The sequence below is a fragment of the Chanodichthys erythropterus genome, chromosome 24 (genome assembly GCF_024489055.1).
Source record: "Chanodichthys erythropterus isolate Z2021 chromosome 24, ASM2448905v1, whole genome shotgun sequence".
NCBI lineage: Eukaryota > Metazoa > Chordata > Actinopteri > Cypriniformes > Xenocyprididae > Chanodichthys > Chanodichthys erythropterus.
The window spans coordinates 7,939,678-7,960,879 of NC_090244.1; the positions used below are offsets into that span (position 1 = coordinate 7,939,678).

General features: G+C 37.4%; 1 protein-coding gene across 4 annotated transcripts in view; it reads right to left on the bottom strand.

Moving 5' to 3' along the window:
* Positions 1–21,202, bottom strand: part of furinb (furin (paired basic amino acid cleaving enzyme) b) — a 99,924-nt gene that overhangs the window by 45,401 nt on the left and 33,321 nt on the right. For 3 of the 4 annotated variants that reach the window (XM_067380388.1, XM_067380389.1, XM_067380390.1), the window contains exons 3-4: positions 7,832–7,930; positions 1,214–1,309 (exon numbers count right to left, since the gene is read on the bottom strand). In XM_067380388.1, the coding sequence (XP_067236489.1) occupies positions 1,214–1,309; positions 7,832–7,930 (195 nt within the window). The remainder of the gene's footprint in view (positions 1–1,213; positions 1,310–7,831; positions 7,931–21,202) is intronic. The other variant, XM_067380391.1, reaches the window with a different exon arrangement.

Consider the following 21,202-nt stretch of genomic DNA (forward strand, 5'->3'; position numbering starts at 1 on the left):
AGGGAAGTTGTAGGACATACAGCGTGAGCGTTTTGAAGAATATGAAAGTGCGGTTTTGGCAGAAAGCACTTGGAAGGCGATCATTTGTTTATATAAAGCATTTACATTTACATTTTTTTACGATCGTTTCGCTAGATAAGACCCTTATTCCTCGTCTGGTATCATTTAAAGCTCTTTGAAGCTGCACTGAAACTGTAATTTTGACCTTCAACCATTTGGAGGCCACTGAAGTCCACTATAAGGAGAATAATCCTGGAATGTTTTCATCAAAAACCTTAATTTCTTTTCGACTGAAGAAAGAAAGACATGAACATCTTGGATGACATGGGGGTGAGTAAATTATCAGGTAAATTTTATTTGAAAGTGAACTAATCCTTTAAGTGTTACCTGACATAATTAAGCTTAATTTTTTCTGACACAGTTTATAGTTTTTTTAAACTATAGTGAATAAATTGTATTAATGAATTAAATGTTCAAGGTGTCTAAATAAATGTTGGTTTGACTATTTTAAAAATATCACTTATTAAAATATTATTATTTTTTATTTGTGCTTTGCAAAGGAAAACAAAAATCATTCAGGTTTGAAGGACATGAGGGTGAGTAAATGATGACAAAATGTTCAGTTTTGTGTGAACTATCCACATAAATTTTCTCTGTTTTTTCATAAGGCATCTTCATATTCTCTGAATGTATTCTTTGTGTTCATCACACTTGCTTTATGTGGTTAGAAGACTGTTTTCAAATTTTTACTTAAATGCACAGTCATTCAATTCACTTCCATGTAGCTAGTGAGACTAAAAAACAGAGACAAGGCGAAAGGGTCCAATTTTCCAGTCCTCTTACGGCCTTGGTCAGGTCATAAAAGCTGTTCCAGAGGCTGAGAAGGTTCTTTTACATTGTGATGAAAAATTCTGAAAAAACATTTCTCTTCTGAGAATAACATGCATTGATGTTTCTTTTACAATAAGAACAGAGATATTTATTAACTAAGAAAAAAAAAGGTCTTGATGTTATGTCGTCCTGAGACTATAAGCACACAGAATGTTTATACATTTCAAAACAGACATGGGGGATTTAGAGTGGGAAAGAATCAGAGAGAATGTGAAAGCAAATCAAGGGCAGATGCCTTTCTACTGTAGAAGCACTTTAGACACAACTGCATTCAAAAGCTCAATGTACAACCACAAAATAAATATATACACTTTTCACATACCAGGTACCACTGCTGAGGGAATTTTGGATCTGTGGGTTCAATATGAATGTCTCTCTTGCATCTTCGCTTGGAAATCTGCTGCTCTACCCAAATCACCTGAAAATAACACACACACACACACACACACACATAGATTAGAGGCACTATTACAAGTATTAAACACCTATACATTCTTATCGCACTCTTCTCTATTTTCACCTATAACTAAGGATGTATATCTCTTCTGCACGGCTTGTCCTCACTCTAAAAATAACCACATTCCACCACATTCTCCCCTGCTGTTCTTTTCAATCTGCTGTATTTTATAGCATTTAATTTAGCTCTGTGTGCACATTTTTACATATTCTTTTATGTGGTTGTGTGTCCCCACCCAAATAACTAAATAAATAAGATCTTTTTGATTTATCGTTTCTATCTCCTAGCAATCTAGAGTTTAATCTGCAATTATGAAAATTATTTCTCAAAATTTTCTCCTAAAAACATATTTCTCTTCTAGTGTTTCATAAGATATCTCAACAACGCCTCACATTTTGCTCAGATTTGCAAAGATGCCAAATCTGCAATGAAAAGTGACCACGTAGTTATACTACTTACTATACTACTAACTATACTACTAACTTAAATATTTCTCATTCAGTTGTGATATGAGCAATACTATCCACTTTGTCCACTTACTGTATGTTGACGACTTACTCATTTGTTGCTCTAAGAGAATTTTAGTTGAAACATCTGAGACAAAAACTTACATGAAACATCACTTAGAATTGTATGAAGTCTACTGAGCTATAAAAGAACACCTCTGAGCAATAAAAAATGTCCTCTGAGCAGTTTTGGTAGAGGAGATGGACATGCCAGAGCGAACAGACATTAGCATTCGTACTAGCAGCGGAGTATGAAATCTAATCAGGGCCCAGAGACTTATGGACATATGAAGTGCACTCTCTGCAAAACAATGAGCAATGTTTTAAATGAGCTTAAAGGTTCACAGGCCCTCTTCCTCATATACAGGATTCATTTTTCTCTTTACAAGGGCACGACAAGAGAGCCCAAATATTAAATTGATTAACTCTTGCCGCTTTCTCATTCTTAAGTCTATTCTATCAACTTCTCAGAAGAAAATCCCCCAGATCAGTTAGAAGAAGCTTCCTTCGTGGAAACTACACCTGTGGCTTTTTACCACACAGCATTGTTTACATAATTACATGTGTTCTTAAAAGATGTAATTTACTGTCTTTTTTATTTCAGTGTCTAGGGGAAGAAAACAAACCATCTCTTGGTTAATGGATAGGTGGGTTGGCAGTGATATGAGGATATCTGAACAATGTCTTGAGGTGTGGTAACCATAGTATAAGCAGAATATCTGACTCCGGTCCATTTAGATTATATTTAGATTATTATATTAGGTTAGATTATTAGAAAATAATGCACACTTGAGGTGGTAATGTGGCCATCCAATGATGAACAGATTGAATTTAGGCTTTTATTCACATATAAACATTCATCAACGCACACATCAGTTGTGGTAAACGGAAGCTCAAGCATGTTTGCTTGACTGCAAGAACAATGATTTTGCTGAGTTAGATGCGTTCCTGGGTCAACATATTTTGTTGATCCTGGAACAACATTCCAGTCTGAAAATTTAGTCTTAACCCTATTCCTAGCCCTAAACCTAACCCTACCCATAAGTTATCCCAAAAATCAGAGGGAAATGATAGATGAATAACACTGATGTAGAAGCACCAATTCATGATTTTAAGCCTAAACTTGACTTAATCTGTAAACTTGACCCTCAAATCTGATTGGTTGATTTGAATGTTGTTCCAGGATCAACAAAAATGTTGACCCGGGAACATGTTGAACTCAGCAAAATCAGGCTATGCGTTATGCAGCACATTTGAGTTTCTGGAAGAGGTTTGTTCTCACGCGTGATGAGCTATGTTCATGTTCACTGATCAATGTTTATGTGAATAAAAGCCTAAATTAAATCTGATCTATTCTCGAATCTCTTCCGAAAATTTAGACTAAACCACTCGAATTCATATGGATTAGTTTTACGATCTCTTTATGAACTTTCTGAAGCTACAAAGTGGTAGTCGTGTAGCTGTCTATGGAGAGACAGAAAGCTCTCAGATTTAATAAAAAATATCTTAATTTCTGTTCTGAAGATGAAGGAAGGTCTCACAGGTTTGGAATGATATGAGGGTGAGTAATTAATGACTTGACGTGCTTCATACAAAACCAAAGGATCATCTTCTAAAAACTGCTGTGTATGTGTGCTTTAACCTGAGATTAAACCTTCCAGTCTAATAATACAAATAATTTTATTATTATATACTTTTGAGTAGCAAGCATTCACAGCTGTGTTCTGCTGAAAGACGAGGGAGATTCACACAATCCACACATACACACTCAAAATCCTTTGTCTGAGTCGTCCTTTACGCCCTTGTTTTGCAGTAATGCCAGCACTGGGCTAAATTTATCATGAAAACAGAAAATGTGGAGCAAGGCCAGGTCAGATTTGGAGGAAGAATGCATTTCCTGTTCCCTTCACGTCTTGCTGCCCTTCATTCAGCAGCTAACTTCTGAGAACTCCAATTTGACTTTTTGCAAGAGAATGAAATTCCGGTTAGGGAGGGAGTAGACGTTCACGTACCTGCATTCAATTTCGTATTAATTCCCATTGCTGGAGGGAATGTGCTTACAAGAGGCAGCCTTCAGAAATGTGCTTTATTAGCATAAAACCAGACTGACCTCAGAATGCAGAGCAGGCGATGCATGTGTTTGCGTTGTACATGTGAGGCTTGTGCCAAGATGAACCCTGGCAACAAGAACGCCTGACCCACCGCAACAGAAACGGGCCCAGAGCGGAACCCTGATGCTGTTAGCCTTGCATAAATAGAGGCTAGCACACAAGGGAGCAGTAATCCAGCTTGTATCTTCCCCTCTCTCGTTTTCTGCTGTCATGGATCAGTGTTAGGAGTCATCCGGTGTCTTTCGCTGGCATCTGGTGGGCAGGTGGGGTCTGGGAGGGCATCAGTATTAGCCATGTAGTTGGATCTCCGGAGTGTGCACAGAGTTTTAACTAGCAGCTGAAGCTTCAGAGAGTGAAGATAAGAGGCTGATCAGCAGGAGATCTATGGAAGCCTGCAGCCAGCGGCCCAAATATGCAGTCGCTTGGGACGCTTGTGCTGCTCTCAGATAACTTATCGGCACAGCCAGAGTCCTGCACTTCAGTACTACCACACACACACACACACACACACACACACACACACACACACACACACACACACACACACACACACACACACACACACACACACACACACACACACACACACACACACACACACACACACACACACACACACACACACACACACACACACCAATAATCACAGCCAGTCAATCATCTGAGACTCTGGCTCAACTGCTTTGTCATGGCATGCTAATGACTCCTCTCCTCTCCTCTCCTCTCCTCTCCTCTCCTCTCCTCTCCTCTCCTCTCCTCTCCTCTCCTCTCCTCTCCTCTCCTCTAATCTCCTATCCTCTCCTCTGCTCTCCACTCCTCTCCACTCCTCTCCTCTCCTCTCCTCTCCTCTCCTCTCCTCTCCTCCTCCCTTCTATCTCCTCTTTTCCTCCTCCTCTCCCCATCCTTTCAATATCTCCTCTCGTCTGGCCTCCTCTCCTCTCAGCTTCTCATTTTTTCTTCTTGTCTCCATCTCATTTCATCTTTTCCTGTTTTATCTGTTCCTCTCCTCTCTTGTCCCATTTCAGCATGTCTCCTCCCATCTTGTCTCCTACATTTTCATATCCTCCTTTCATCTCTTTTCCTCCACTTCTCTTCAAATCTCCTGTCATTTCATCTCCAACCTTCATGTCTTGCCTCATCTACTCCTCTCTCCTCTTCTCTAGTTTCCTTCCCCCCCCTCATCTCTTCTGGTCTCATTTTGTCTCTCCATTCATGTTGTCTGGTCTTGTCCTATCTCCTCCTCTTTCATCTCCTGTCTCATCTCCTTTCTTCTCTTTTTCTCATCTCCTCCCTCTTGTATTCTATCTTTTCATATCATCTCCATTTATCTCTTCTCTTTTCCTCCATCTCACTTCACATTTCTTCTCCAACCTACTTACCTTGTCTCAACTATTCCTCTGTACCCTTCTCTCATCTCTCAATGTCGTCTTTGTTTTTGTCTCCTCTTTTGTTTCTCTAGCCTTTTCCCATCCCCTTTTAACTTGTTTTTTTCTCTCCCTCTTCTCATCCTGTCTCATGTCCCCCTTCCTTCTCATTTTCTCTTTATGCGTCCATTTCTTTATCTCATTTCGTCTGCAGTCCCCCTCTCTCATCTTTTCTCCTCTTATTCCCTTTCATCACATCTCCTCCTGTCTTGTCTCCTAACTTTTCATATCTTTCTTTCATCTCTTCTCTTTTCCTCCAACTCCCTTCACATCTCCTCTTCTCTCATTTATTCTCCAACCCAGTGTTGGGCAAGCTACTTGGAAAATATAGCTAAGCTACCAGTTACTCTACAGTGAATGAAGCTTCACTACACTGAAGCTACCCTCCTGGGAAATGTAGCAAGCTAAGCTACATCAACAGTAGCTTGCTACATCTAAGCTACTTTTAAAATGTTCATTTTTATGTTGAACACGTTTTATTACAAGTCAATGCTATCTCAGTGCTCAATAAAACTGTCAGTCAAACAGATAAGCAGGTGTAACTGTTTAGTTCAATTGTTTATTGTGTTCCTTATCAATTTGGCACCAAAAACAAAAAATCAAAATACATGTAATCCACGTAATAATGTACGCACAAGTATGTTTACACACTTGTTTGCATGGGCATGCTTAATATAGGCCTTTGCAGAACAAAATGCAAGTTAATGTCAAACTCAACTCAGCTCAAACTACAGTAGCAAAACAATTAAGAGCTCCAAACAAACAAGTTTGGATGCAGTGGATGCAGTCCTTGAATGATGAAGTTAAGGATCAACTTGTCAAATCGCCCTTGGGTTACAGTGGGGTTACCTCCTCTGAAATACTTTGCTACATTGCCTTGTATGAGAGGAACATGTGTTCCTCCTCATTCCCTGGTGTGCTCCTCTTCTTGGTGTGCTCACGCATTTCTATTGAGGCCATTTTAGTTGGATGAACCCTCTAGGAAATGTTAAAAACATTTTAAATTAGGTTTTATATTATTTTATGATTGAATGCTAAAAATAGTTGAATTATGTTTGAGATGTAGTTGTACATCATGTTGCAATACTATGTGCATTTGCACATTTAACCCCTTTAATGCAGAAAAATAAAGTTTGCTTATAAAACTATTATTAGTTGCTATAATTAAACTATTTCAAAAGACAAACAAGTTAATGTCACAAATTTCAGCACAACCAGTCCCAGATTACAAAATTCACAATGTGAATGTCTTTGGAAACCCAGCTAAATTGATTTATTTTCTGATTTACTGTTTTCTACATTAAATCATCCTAAAGAACATTATGTGAATCTTGATTATATTTAAATTATAATTAAATAATATAATCATATCAATGACTAAAATCAAACTTTAATGGGGTTTTTAAATTCACAAATTCTTAATTTAGCACGAGGGCATGTGCTATTTTCCCCTTTGATTACAGTATATCTGAAAAGTGATTTTCTTTTTATTAACAAGGGAAAACACTTTTTTTCTACCAACAGATAGAAAAAAGATAGCTAGAAAGTGCTTGGTGTTTGAAGACTGAATTGCGATGGTTGTGTATTTGGGAATCACCTGAATATGTGTCCTCAAATTTGTGTTTGATGTCTTTGAAGTCGAAAGCAGGTTCAATCTGGGGTTGCACAATAAGCATCTGAAAACATCTTTTCTCTCTGTTATCTCGGTCAGTGTCATGTACTTGTCGAGGTATGGCCACAGCGACTTGCTCCTCTGGATCAACTGTTCCCTCTGCCATCATTTCATCAAGTAATTTTTTGCGTGACTGGCCAAAGACTGGTACCATCCGGAGCAGAAGGTGGCGGTAATGCATCATAAAGCTGGTTGGTTGCTATCCACCGTAAACACGAATAAAATGAAGTGGCGCATCACTTACTGATCCGGGATCAGTTGCCTTTACCAGTTGTATTTCCCAATTTGAGTTTGAGCTTCAGAAATGCTTGCGAAAATGTAGCTTGTGTGGAAGCTACCGCACTACTTGGTAAAAAAAAAAAGAGCTTCGCTATTGAAAAGCTATTTGATTCAGAAAGCAGCGAAGCTACAACCCCGCTACTGAGAAATGTAGTTAAACTAGTAGCTTCGCTACTTGTAGCAACGCTACTGCCCAACACTGCTCCAACCTCCCCTCTCATCTCCTCTGTTTTTTCTCTTCTTTTCTCTTATTTAATTTCTTCTCATTTCCTTTTGTTTTCTCATCTCCTCATTTCTTATCTTGTCCCCCTACCATCTTCTCCTTTTCCCTCCCCCTTTTCATTCCTTTTCCTCTCATCTCCAACCCCTTCGTCTCTTCTCGTCTCATCACCTCCCACCTTTTTACCTCCCACATATCTTCCCCTCTGATCTCCTCTTTGTGATCTTTAGAGTTGTGATTGTGTGTGACTTTGTGTGTGGCTAATTTTTACCTGCGGCTCGGCGTGCAGTCGGACATGAACCCCGCGATGGCCGGACAAAGATCTCCTCACCACACCCCTGTGCTGGAAATGATAATAGTCCCTAAAAACCTGCAGACACACACACACATGGAGGTGATATATTAGAGTGCTATTCCAAAGGAGTCATGTCTTACCCACCACACAAGGTCATATGGTCTTACACTCTAGAGGGGAACACACTCATTAACTCCAGCACCTGCTCACAGACCTGGCTATCTCTCTCTCCAACACACACACACACACACACACACATTCAGGGCAGAGCTGCAAAGGTTCAGCCGCACACATTTATTTCTCATTGTCCTACAAAGTGCAACAGATCCAAAAACACACACATACACACACCCCAAAAAGAGCTTCCCACTGAGAGACAAAATGATGAAAGGGGGCTTCAGGTACAGCAAAATACACACACACAGTTTGAAATGTGAAGCAAAGCAAAGGGAATGTATTAGTGAAAAGATCTAACTCTCTTTCATTAATCTGATACACAGAAGCTATAATTTTTTTGTGCTTCGGTAAAGCAGAAATTTCACTGTATCTGAACCGCCACACACTGATGTGTGGGATCTGGCACTCGGCTGGGCAGCTCATAACCCTGTGTACTTTGAGCTTGTGTGTGCGTACGTGAAAGAATCATGCCTCTATCATTACTCATCTTGTTCTGTTCCCAGTAGAGAGAGGAAAGCAACTTCTGGATGGCCGAATACCCACACACTTCTTTCACAAGTGACGTCAATGAATAGATTCTGCACTATATAGTCAAGTGTCTCCTTACTAAAATGACGTTCATTTATCAAAACGCTTCCCTGCTGGGCTTCTGTTCCCCTGATGCTTCATTGCAGACGGCCTCTCAGTTTCCTTTGCCGTCTCCGTCTCTCTCTCACACACTCTATGTCCTTGTGATCAATAACACGACCTCTGCTTCCATCATCTACTTGTCTCGCTGAAACTACAGAGGTGTCCCCTGGGATCATACAAGGACAGAAATGCTTTCAGAGACCAGCAGGACTCAGCGTGAGCTTCTGAAGTGGTAAATTGGGTAGAGTCTTGCCCGGTGTTGTGGAACCTCTCCGAAAAGAAAAATCGCTGATCTCATTAATATCTCAGTTGTTTCTCCTAGACAGCAGTGAGAACAAAGCAAATAGAGACTTTTGCTAAACTGTCTCCTTGAAAAAGATCTCAACGTCACAAACCGTGCCAGCTGTTGCCTGCAATCAAAAGTCAGAGGTTTCAATATGAACTAGCCTAATTTCTTATTAAATTCAGCAGAAAATTAAATTATTTGAGCTTTGATATACATATTTATTTTATAGCTCTATACTCTAACTTTATGTCATCTAGTGTTTGCTGAGCTGCTGAATGCACAGCACCACAGGAAAACAAATTATATTTTATCTGAGTTATGAGTTTGCAGACTGACATGAATGTGATGAGATAAACAGAACGCATACCACGGAAATAATACAAAAACAACACATGCAATCTTCAGAATGCTAAAACAAATACACAGCATAGCCAATGTAGTCCAATTCAGGAACAAAAGACTCTAATAAACCAGTTCCTTCAATAATGCTCAAAAACATTCACAAAGTCCAAGTTTGGTTTGAATCTACTAGTGTTGTCAAAAATATTAATATTTCTATATGCAACGATGCTAAAATATTTTAAGTGGTTCCAATACTCCTTTTCAGCAGTATCATTACACCGATATCAGCTGCATGTTCTCACTCTTTCTTCTCTCCGACGGCGAATTGACACACACCTGCCTGCTCTCACTTGTCTCATTCACTCCAGTTGAATAGTGATTGTATTGCACATAATTTTAGTCATTCCCACAGGGTTCGCGCTCATGCCAAAAGTGCGTTCACCACTGATCTATATAAGTGGTGATCTCATAAAGCCACCTCTCAAGCAGCTCACGAGTACCAAATTGACTTTTTCATGGCTTTTTGCACTCAGTCAAATACATACAAAATAAAGTTAAAAGAAAAGCCATCTTGCTGCATATTCAGGTAAATACAGTCAGTTTTGGAACGTAAATAACGCATGTTGTGTAACAGTATATTAGATCCGTGCATAAGCTCTTAAAGTGACAGCAGACTAATAAACCTGCTGCAAAACACAAAGAGAAAATCACTTGCTTCTCTTGACTGAATAACTTTTGTTATCATTAATCTGTATTTAATTTTTACAATAAACTATTCAGAGTTATTTTACATTTGATTACTTTCATTTCTGTAGTATTTCTTACCTGAATATACTGTTATACCCACCTGAAAAACTTAAAGCCATGTTTATTTCATTTGTCTCTTTATTCCATTTTATTTATTTGTGCTATCGTTTGCAATTTTTTTATTTGTTCTTATTTTATTACTGACAGTTTACTTGTCTTTTTTATGTAAATGTAGTTCAATGATTCAAATTAAGCCTCCCTCTGCTGTGTAAACTATTACGACAAAATTAACCAAATGATCAAAAACAGGGCTCTACACTCATTACACACATTTGCGACTAAAAATAACTGTGCGACTGTGAAAAAATATTTAGGCAGAGAAAGTGCAAAAGACGTGCACGATGGACTACACTTCAAAGATTGTTTTAAAGGTGAAACAAGTGATGCGCAATTACCAGACCGTCTCATGCTGCTGATGTTTCAGTCAAATTAACTGGAAATACTACATTTGGATTATCATAAGCAAGGTCAGAAATTAACGAGGGCTTGGGGCAAAAATGCCTCCAAAAATTCATAAAAATTAAAAAAAAAAAAACACCGTTATGAATGCCCGTGCGCATACTTTCACTTTTGAAGTAGCGGAAATTGCTTGAATGGTGGGTGGGTTCATTATTATTCTTAATGAAAAACACTACAACAAATCAGTATAATGACAAACTCGCTTAAATATTCGCTTTTACATTTTGCATCATTCAGAAAAGTGAGGCGAAATGTGTGAAGTGAGGTGAAATCTGACTCCTGCTGCGACTCTCATTCGGCTCACGCTGAATTGAGCAGACTCGTTCAGTTTTTAACTGTAGTGTCTATTCTCTAACTAAACTAAATTATTATTATTACTATAAAAAAAAAATCGAAAGGACATCGGGGCGATGCCACGGTCACGGTGGGCAAGTGATGTAACCGGTGTTGCGGCTGAACACTGGTAACACCGTTGATCACAACAAGCCTTTGTAAGTTAATATCACACGAGTAGACTCCAGAGTAGACTGCCAATACTCCAATACTCCAGAGTATTGGCATGATTGCAAATGTGATACTTACTAATCTGACTGGAGTCCAATAAACAAGTTGATATTAAGTGACTTAACATTTTAACCACAAAATGTTAAGTCACAAAATTGTTTTCGTGAAAATAGTTTCAAACAAAGCCACACTAGAAGTGTTGCGCATCTCCAAACAACAGTGATTTCTAAATGAATCTGCATTGGGAACGACTGAATTAATGACTCGCACATTAAGATTTACCGCCACCTACTGTTTATTTTCATTTACATTTATTTTCACATTTACACTTTACATAGACTGTTTTTACTTAAATAACCAACTATTAAAGGTTAATTTTTTTACATAGTTCTAAATGTAAAAATATTTATATATATATTTACCCATGAGCTGCATTTAGCAGTCTATGTAAATGTCTACACTCTAAAAAATGCTGGCTTAAAAATAACCCAAGTTGGGTTGAAAATGGACAAACCCAGCGATTGGGTTGTTTTAACCCAGCGGTTGGGTTAAATGTTTGCCCAACCTGCTGGGTAGTTTTATTTAAACCAACTATTATTTAAAAATTGCTATATGGCTAGCTTAAAATGAACCCAAAATAGTTGGGAAATTAAAAGCCAGATGCAATTAGAGACAACAATAATAGACAAAAGGTGAATGTTTATTAATAAGCTTTAATATTTTATTAATATAAATTTATTAATAAGCAATTTAATAAATGTTTATTGTTTAATAATTATTCATTGAGCATTAATAAATGTTCATTTCCAACATACTTTGGGCTAATTTTAATTAAGCAATACAGTAATTTTTAAACAATAGTTAAGTAAAACTACCCAGCAGGTTGGGCAAACATTTAACCCAACCGCTGGGTTAAAACAACCCAATTGCTGGGTTTGTCCATTTTCAACCCATCTTGGGTTGTTTTTAACCCAGCATTTTTTAGAGTGATAAATAATACCACTTCAGATGGATCTTCTGTGCCACTTCTGCAGTGCAAAGATGGATTTTTTTTGATTGTAACAATCTGATTGGGTCTTATTGTTCTAACTGAATTTATTGTTTAACATTTAAAAACAAGTTTTCTATTTTAACTTAAGAAATTGACAAAATATGATGCATACATTTAATATAATGGTATAAATGTGTATAATGGGATACATCTTATAATGGTAAAAATGGTGGTATATATGGCAGTTTTCCCCATGGTATCGAAAATGGTATTGAATATCGATATTTTTCAAGTATTGTATCGTATTCGAACACTAGAATCAACTGACAATTTGCTCCCTGAATTAGAAAATATAAAAATAAATATGAAATTTTATAAATAAATACATATGACTTAAAAATAATAATAAAAATTAAATTAATAATAAATCTTATTAGTATTAGTATCTTGTAAAATTTTAATTTCAAAAGTTATTTCTCCTTAAGAAATTGTATGATAAACATCCTTGATAAGGTTACATAACTGAGAGCTCCCTTAAGCCTCCTGAGCTATGAAAGAGTAATATGTGAACAATAAAGTTTTCTTTGATCTGACTCAGTGTGACGGACTGGGTCTGCAGGACTCCTGTAGCATGTTGTTAACTAGGATGAGGTCTAACGCTCTGGCGGCTGAGATCAGCTTCTAGCTTTTACAGCTCAAATCACACTGCATGTGCTGTCAGATGTGTCACAGAATTCACAACACGTTGTGTGAATTCAACCTCTACCGCTTTTCACTCTCGTTTTATAATCTTTGAATCACAGTTATTCACTCTTACACATATACTAAGATTTTAATACTACTACTGTGTACTTCTAGCATGTTTGTGTGTGTGAGAGAAAGAGAGACAGGGAAGGATAAAGATGGAAGCTAAAAGAGTACGTTGGATAAAACATAACTTTGATCTACAGAAGAAGTGAAAGTGAACATCATTACTCTCTTTGGCCTGATGTGTGAGTGTATAATTCATAACTCACAGACCAGAGATCTGAAAGACTCACTGCCCTCAGAGCCAATTTCTCTGGACATGACACATACAGAGAAACTGTACCTTTATTAGACCTAAAGATGGCGAGGATGCTTTTACTGGCAGCCTTTTAATGGCATCCTGTTAAAAGAATGTCAACTTTTAAAAGGGCCAAATTCCACTTTTGTACAAGTTTTTGTGAGTCAACTTTCTTGGCTTTTTCATGACCATTTTCTCCATTCTCTCTTTAATCTTTGGACCTAAACAGGAAGTTTTAGGGGGAAAAAAATCCTGTTTTCCATGTCATGAGCTACTTAAACATCTTTAATTTAGAATATCGAATGCAGCCTTTTCTGGTCAAGAGCTGCCTACTTATATATGAAGTGAATATTTCAGTCATATAAAGGGTAAAACAATTTTTTTGACATATGGACATTATTTTGACACAGTCACCTCTGATAACAGATCACTCTAAATTGTTATGTAGAAACACACATGCTGCTTTGAAACAATATGTATTGTGAAAAGCGCTATACAAATACATGTGAATTGAATCAAAGCTCTCTGCACCCTCAATACTTTTAAAATTCTTTTATTATCATAATAATAATTATTTTTCTATCACCTGCATAAAACTGATTTTCAGAGGAGCAATCCTCATGTTTAGAAATCATTGGAGATGTAGTCACTGAATCAGGCCACTGATGTAACCAGCTCCAGCACTACCAAAGAGAACGCCAAATCTCATGTGAAAAACGTGACAGCTATTGATCATGTTACTCACCACTATCATTGGTAAAGTTACATAATTGGTTTACATAATAAAATAAAATAATTTTTTCATAATTGCCAATCGCAGAGAGTGGTAATGAATAGATTAATGTTAGATGCAGGGACATGTAGGAAAAAACAGATCTGGGAAATCATTGTAATAGCCTTTGCTGCCTTCCTGGGCTCCAAAGTAAGCGATGGAGCCACTGACGTTGAGCTATTGATGTTCTACGGCTAAATTAAATTCAGAGAAGGCAGCACACCTTACGAATACAGAACCGTAGCAGAAATGGCCTTCGATCAATAGGAATCTTATCAAACATCCTTTTCAAATCCCATTTTTTGGGAGAATGAAGGGAGTCAAGGCCCAGGTGAGGGACAGAGAAGGATATTGGCAGTGTATTTGTGGCTTCCGTTGGATTCTGACTAAATCTGGCCTGTCAGTAGAATTCACTCTTCCAGTTTCTGGTTCAAATATATATGGCTAAATTAAACCGATATTTGTGTGTCCTGATTATTCTGTATTGTGAAATAACTGTAGCAAGCACATCCACAGCTTTTAATACCATGATGATGACCTTTGATTCACATTCAATGATGTTTAATAAGGATTGTGTTTAATGAACCGAGATATGTGTGTGTGTGTGTGTTTGTGGGTGATAAAACCCGAAAGAATGCTGCAGCAAATTCAAGAGAATCCATTTGGTTGAATCATAAGTTTTAAACCTCCCAGTGGGCTGAAGAATATGTTCAACTAAATTAGTATACGCTGCATATTTTCTCTGGCCCATCGATGCATAGAATATGAATCTTCTGGCAGCGTTTCTTACGTTTTTCGCCTTAAAAATGAAACACTCTTTTACACACACACACTCAGATCTGAGAGTTGCTTTACAGTGGCTGACAGAGGTGATGGAGCAGTATTTCTGTCCTACCTCCGCAGTCACGAGGGATAACATTAATCTAACTGCGATGAGAGAGAATTTCATTCATCCTTATTCAACCATGGAGGTTTTCTTTGGTAATATTAAATTTTTCTGAACAAAATGAAGGAAGAAGGAATAGGGCAGAAAGTGTGTATTAGCTGGAGCATGCACACTCTACTAACAAAGTCTATGTTGCCTCCAGCTAAATGTCAATGATGGTGCACTTTAAAATGAAACGTGGAAGATCTTAAAAATGACTGTAACAAAGGTGGTGGTAATTTATCTCCCCTGCTGAGTGACTTCTTTCTTGGGGCCAGATTTTCATATATATTTCCACATTCCACAGCTGACACAGAGGGATATATTCATCTAATGTCACCGTATCCACTGATGCTTTCCCTCTCTCTCATGCCTTTTCACCGATTTCTCTTCCATAGTAGGAATGCGTGACATACCATTTGGTACAGTAAACCACTATAAATGCAAAATTGTAATTGAACTGAGTGAATGACCTAAGGAATTAGTAAATTAGTAAAATGGATTAAAAACTTAAAACAAAAATGAAGAAAAATTTCTATTCCAATGCACTGCTTTCCCATTGTTTTTCTATGTAAACACGCCCTTGATGGACGTGTATGACCATTATGCTCGCATCTTTTGCAGCGCCTCGCACATGAGTGTCGCGTTTTTAAGACGCCGTGTCAAGTTAAAAGAATTTCAACTTTAACACGCAGCGCCGCTCATCAATGTCAGTTCCAAAACAGTGGACCAATCAGAAGAACTTAGAGGCAGGGACAAGCGTTGCGAGTTGCACGACAACTGTTTTATAAAACGGCAACGTGGCGGAGGAGGCGCTCATTATTATCTTATTTTCTTATTTTCAAGTTTTTGTCAAAACTTGTATCAGTCAATTCTGCTGTTTGCCTATTACTATTATTTCCGTTATTGCCGTTATTGCATCACGTCTCAAAGGCACGTCTCGAGACGCTCGCGTTCTATGCTGTGCTTTTTTAAAACCATTTGCGTTTTTAGATGCAAAGATGCATTCTGTGTGAATGACCCCTAACAGTGGCCAGATATTGAGAGTTCTGCAGTTAAACTACTGCACACTGATGACTGCTAGAGAATGAGGTGTTTAGCGTCATTGTTAATGCACTCGCCCCGCATGCCAGCAGCAATCGGGCCGGGGTTCGAGACCTACTCGGAACAGGGTGGTTAGGATTGGAGAGTGAGTTTTGGAGGTGGAGCAATGAAGAGAGGGATGGGTTTGTTTGGGTTGATTTCAAATATCAACAGTGTTCAACAACAAATTTGAGAAATCGCATACAGCACAGCAACGACAGAGTTCATTTCTCTGGCGAACTGACAAGCTGTGGACACTCAATGGCTTTTCTGAGGTAAATGCAATATTGTTTACAAGCTGTTTTACTGATGTCTAATGTATAATTATATATGTATATATATATATATATATATATAAAATGCATAATATTAGTATGTAATTAAATGTAATATGCTATGCAATACACATACACACACACACACATTAGGGATGAACAATATATCATTTTAGCATCAAAATCGTGATGTGTGCATCCACGATAGTCAGAATGACAGCAGCCCGTGCTGCTTTCTGTGTCGTTAATGTTAATCAAACAACAAAAGACAAAGAGAAAAATCACTTTTGTAGTCTAACACAGAATAATTATGTTTAATTTATACAGTGAGAATATGCAGTATTATTTTACATTTGATTATTCAATTTCTGTACCTGAATACTGTTAGACTTACCTAGACAATATAAATCACTGTTTATTTCATGTGTATCTTTGTTCTATTATATTTAGCTATGCTTGTAAATTGTTCATTATTTTCACTCACCTATAAAATCATCCCAATCATCTTAGAATGAATAATTCTTTCCAAATAGAGCTATTTAAGTCATCTGTTGATTTTTTTTTCATATCACAGAAAAACTAAATATCGCAATGTCAGTTTTTTCCAATATAATGCAGCCCTAATAAATATAATATTATAAATATAATATTATATATATATATATATATATTGTTGTGAATGGGAGACTCAGGCTGGAGATCCAAGTGCAGCGTTTTATTAAAGTAGATTGGTCGTACAGGCAGGGTCAAAAACAGGAACAGCAAGGAACAGGCAGAGTCGTAGTCAGAGTACAGGCAGTAGATCGAGGCAGGCGGATATCATTGACAGGTCGGTATACAAGGCAAGAGTCAGGACAGGCAGCAACGGGTCAATAAACAGGAACAGGCAACATCAAACACGGGCAGACAGGAAACAAAGAAACGCTCAGAAATGACACACTGGGAAATCAAGACTTCGCAAACTGGTGGTGTGAGTGTGAGTCCTTTGTAGTCCTGTTAATGTACTGCAGCTGGGTGTGGTGATTAGTGATAGTGATTGATTGAGTGAGTGCAGGTGATTGGCAGAGAGGATTATGGGTAATGTAGTCCGGGAACTGACAGGAACAGACGGTGATCATAACCTATATATATAATATATATATCCCACAGGTTTGAAATATACTTGCGGTGATAGCCGAGAGAAAAACCCTCCTATTACCCACGGCACAAAAATGGTCTACTACATGTGACAAACAAATAATGTGTGATTTTTAACAGTATTTTTATTCATTTAAATTAATTTTAATTACATAGCATATTACATTTAATTACATACTAATATTATGCATTATTATGCATTGTAAAATTATAGCATTTAAATGGTTCACCTTTTCCTATGTTCTCCTTGCTGTCATATAGTATCTCTCTCAGTGAATGGGACACAGATTTTGCTAGTAAAATGTATAAAATGAATAATATATGTGTCAAATAATGTTCTTAGTCTTTTCTTCCTGTGGGGGAGACTACAATAATTTACTATGAATTAAATTAAATACAATTTATTTTGTAACCAAAATACCAATAATGCTCAAAAGAAAAAGAAAAAAACTTAGCGTGTGACTTTTAATTATAAACAAGCCTGAAATACACAGGTACTCTTATTTTGAAATGTCTGTACTATTGCAGGCTGATCCTTCAGATTCTTACAATCGTCTAAAACATTTTATATAAAGGCCATAAAGTAGACTTTGTAATAATTCATCAACTTGAGTTCATTAGCAATCGCTTGGCATAAATCTGCGCTTTTCATTGATTGAGAATCACTTTGAAGCTGTCTGAAGCGCTGTTGCGCGAGCTTGTACAACGTGCAACAGCGCCCCCTCGTGACTTTGCAAAATGCAGCGCCCGTGGGAATGTCAGCGGGAGTAAACAGTTCTGACGCACACGTAACGAGCAGGTACGAAACGACTAGTTTATAGATCGTGGATGGTTTCATTATCTTGCGCGGATATAAAAGTATAAGAGGATAAAAATAATAAAAGCAAAAATGTGTTTCCAAATATACTTGGGCGGCTGTTATTATATGTGGGCGGCCTGCCCAAGTAAAGTCTATGTGTGGGAATACTGAGATATAGATATATATATTATTCACACACATACATATATTATATACATTTTTAAAAAGTACATTTGTACATTTACAGGTTTAAATTAGATCTTTAATGTGGTTTCAGACTTTTGGACCACACTGTATGCTGTTATAGACCAAATTAATAATTTAAAAACACAGTGATGAAGCCAAAATGCTTGCTTATATAATATTCCTCTGTCAAGGCCATCAATTCAGTTCAACAGAAACAGTACTGACAGACTCGCAATATCAAAAAACCTTTTGCACAGTAATAACACGCCATTTATTTTTCTCTCTCTTTCACACACATATCTAACCCTTACTTTTCTTTCAACAGTCCATACCCTTTTTCTGTTCTTGCAGTCATGTTGTTTCTATTCTGTTTCCCTGAGACATACACGCACACACACATATCTATATCCCCAAAGACTGTGAGTCAACACGTATGCCGCTTCTCCACCAGTCTATTTTCTTCTCTTTTCTCCATCTCTCCAAGTCTCTGTGTTGAAGAAATCAAATCATCAGGTGTGCCGTATGACTACAGCAAAATTCTCATTTGATAATGACTTTCTTGGGAATAAAAGAAAAAAAAAAAAAAAGATTTGAGGCTATCAGAAAAAGTCACGGTGGCTTTAACCCTCACCTGACCCCAGATCAGATGACTGGTGGTAGCGATCATTATCAAGATACAATTCCATTTCACCTAATTATCACTGTCATTTTACGCAATCAGTACAGCAGCCGGGCTTGATTGGTTATCCATTACAGTGACACCTCAAGATCCTCAATGTCATTGTGCGCACAACGTGAACAGACAAATGGATAGGAATTGTATCTGGGCTGAAATTGGATGCAAATCAGTTAAAGATGAAAATTCACCACTGGAGAGTTAATTTACATCAACGGAAAAACACGTTTGCATTATTCAGACTATAAAATGTTAAAGCTCCAAGAAAGAAGACATAAAACATTGACTTAAAATATTTTTGAAACTAAAATTTGTCTAAGAATAATGCAAATTGTCAGATAGCGTCGGCTGAAAGGCTCTCTGGACCAATTCTTTTTGCTCAAGGGCAACCAGGCAGTCCAAGGTCACGAGAAACACCTCACAATCAAAAGGCAAATGACTGTCTGAAGCCAAAAAGAGAGAGGCAGAGAGAATGATACAGTCACAAAGTCAGACCGCTGCTGAGAGGAAAGGGGTCATTACCTGGGAAACGGAGACAAAACTAATGATACAGAGAGAGACATTCCAAGTTTAGAGCATACACACACACACCTTCCCAAATACACACGTACACACACAGGCACACACGGACGAAGCGAGAGATCATTAGCACTCTGCTCAGCTCCACTCAGATGTGAGGGAGTTTTAGATGCGCACAAACACACACGTTAATCTCTCAATGTATTATTCATAAGAAGTTGTTATTACTGTCATTAAAATCTGCCTTTGATTTATTGAAATGATCAGTGGGAACTGTGAGATCTGCACTGTCTTCTAGACCCCTACTGAAAAGGTGACTGAACTAATCCGGTACAACAACTTATTATACCATCAGGGATTTCCACGTGAAAGGACGATCACACGGCATCGCTCCATACTGACACTTCATCAAAGCCTGTGTTTCAGTTTCTGAAATACATCAAGGACATCAAGTTGAAGGACATTTCTATAAATAAAGGTACAAAATGTTCTCATTTCTGGATTCCGTTTAAATGGTTTAATTACATTTTAATGATCAAAAAGCATGTCTAATTAACTGAATTCTTAAAAACAACAAAATGTATTAATTAAAAAAAAATATATATATATTTTTTATGAATTTTTTCTGGCAATCAAATGAACGCATAACATAACATTACGTTGAATATTCACAGACACTAGTCTACATCATGATTTGATCTAAGTGTACTGACCTGCATTTTATAAATTCATCAAAAATGTAACAAATTTTGTTTATATAGTTATATAGATAGTTATATCGTTATATAGTAAATTCCGTTTTTACAACTGGTTTCCCCGATTCCGTCCGTGTTTTCTGCATTGCGGAAATCATAGGGCCCTAATTATAAGAAATGTTTTTAGACCAGCAAATCACCATATTGGAATGATTTCTGAAGGATCATGTGATATGTGATTGCAGTAATGTATTCTATCACAGGAATAAAATACATTGGTGGCACTTTACAGTAAGGTTCATTAGTTAAACATTAGTTAAAGGTGCCCTCGAATGAAAAATTTAATTTATCTTGGCAAAGTCAAATAACAAGTGTTCAGTACATGGAAATGACTTACAGTGAGTCTCAAACTCCATTGTTTCCTCCTTCTTATATAAATCTCATTTGTTTAAAAGACCTCTGAAGAACAGGTGAATCTCAACATAACACCGACTGTTACGTAACAGTCGGGGTGTACGCCCCCAATATTTGCATATGCCAGCCCATGTTCCCAACATTATGAAAGGCATTAGACAAGGGCAGCCAGTATTAACATCTGGATCTGCACAGGTGAATCAACAGACTAGGTAAGCAAGCAAGAACAATAGCAAAAAATGGCAGATGGAGCAATAATAACTGACATGATTCATGATATCATGATATTTTTAGTGATATTTGTAAATTGTCTTTCTAAATGTTTCGTTAGCACGTTGCTAATGTACTGTTAAATGTGGTTAAAGTTACCATCGTTTCTTACTGTATTCACGGAGACAAGAGCCGTCGCTATTTTCATTTTTAAACACTTGCAGTCTGTAATTCATAAACACAACTTCATTCTTTATTAATCTCTCCAACAGTGTAGCATTAGCCGTTAGCCAAGGAGCACAGCCTCAAATTCATTCAGAATCAAATGTAAACAATATAACAGTATACAATACTCACATAATCCGACGCATGCATGACGAACACTTTGTAAAGATCCATTTGAGGGTTATATTAG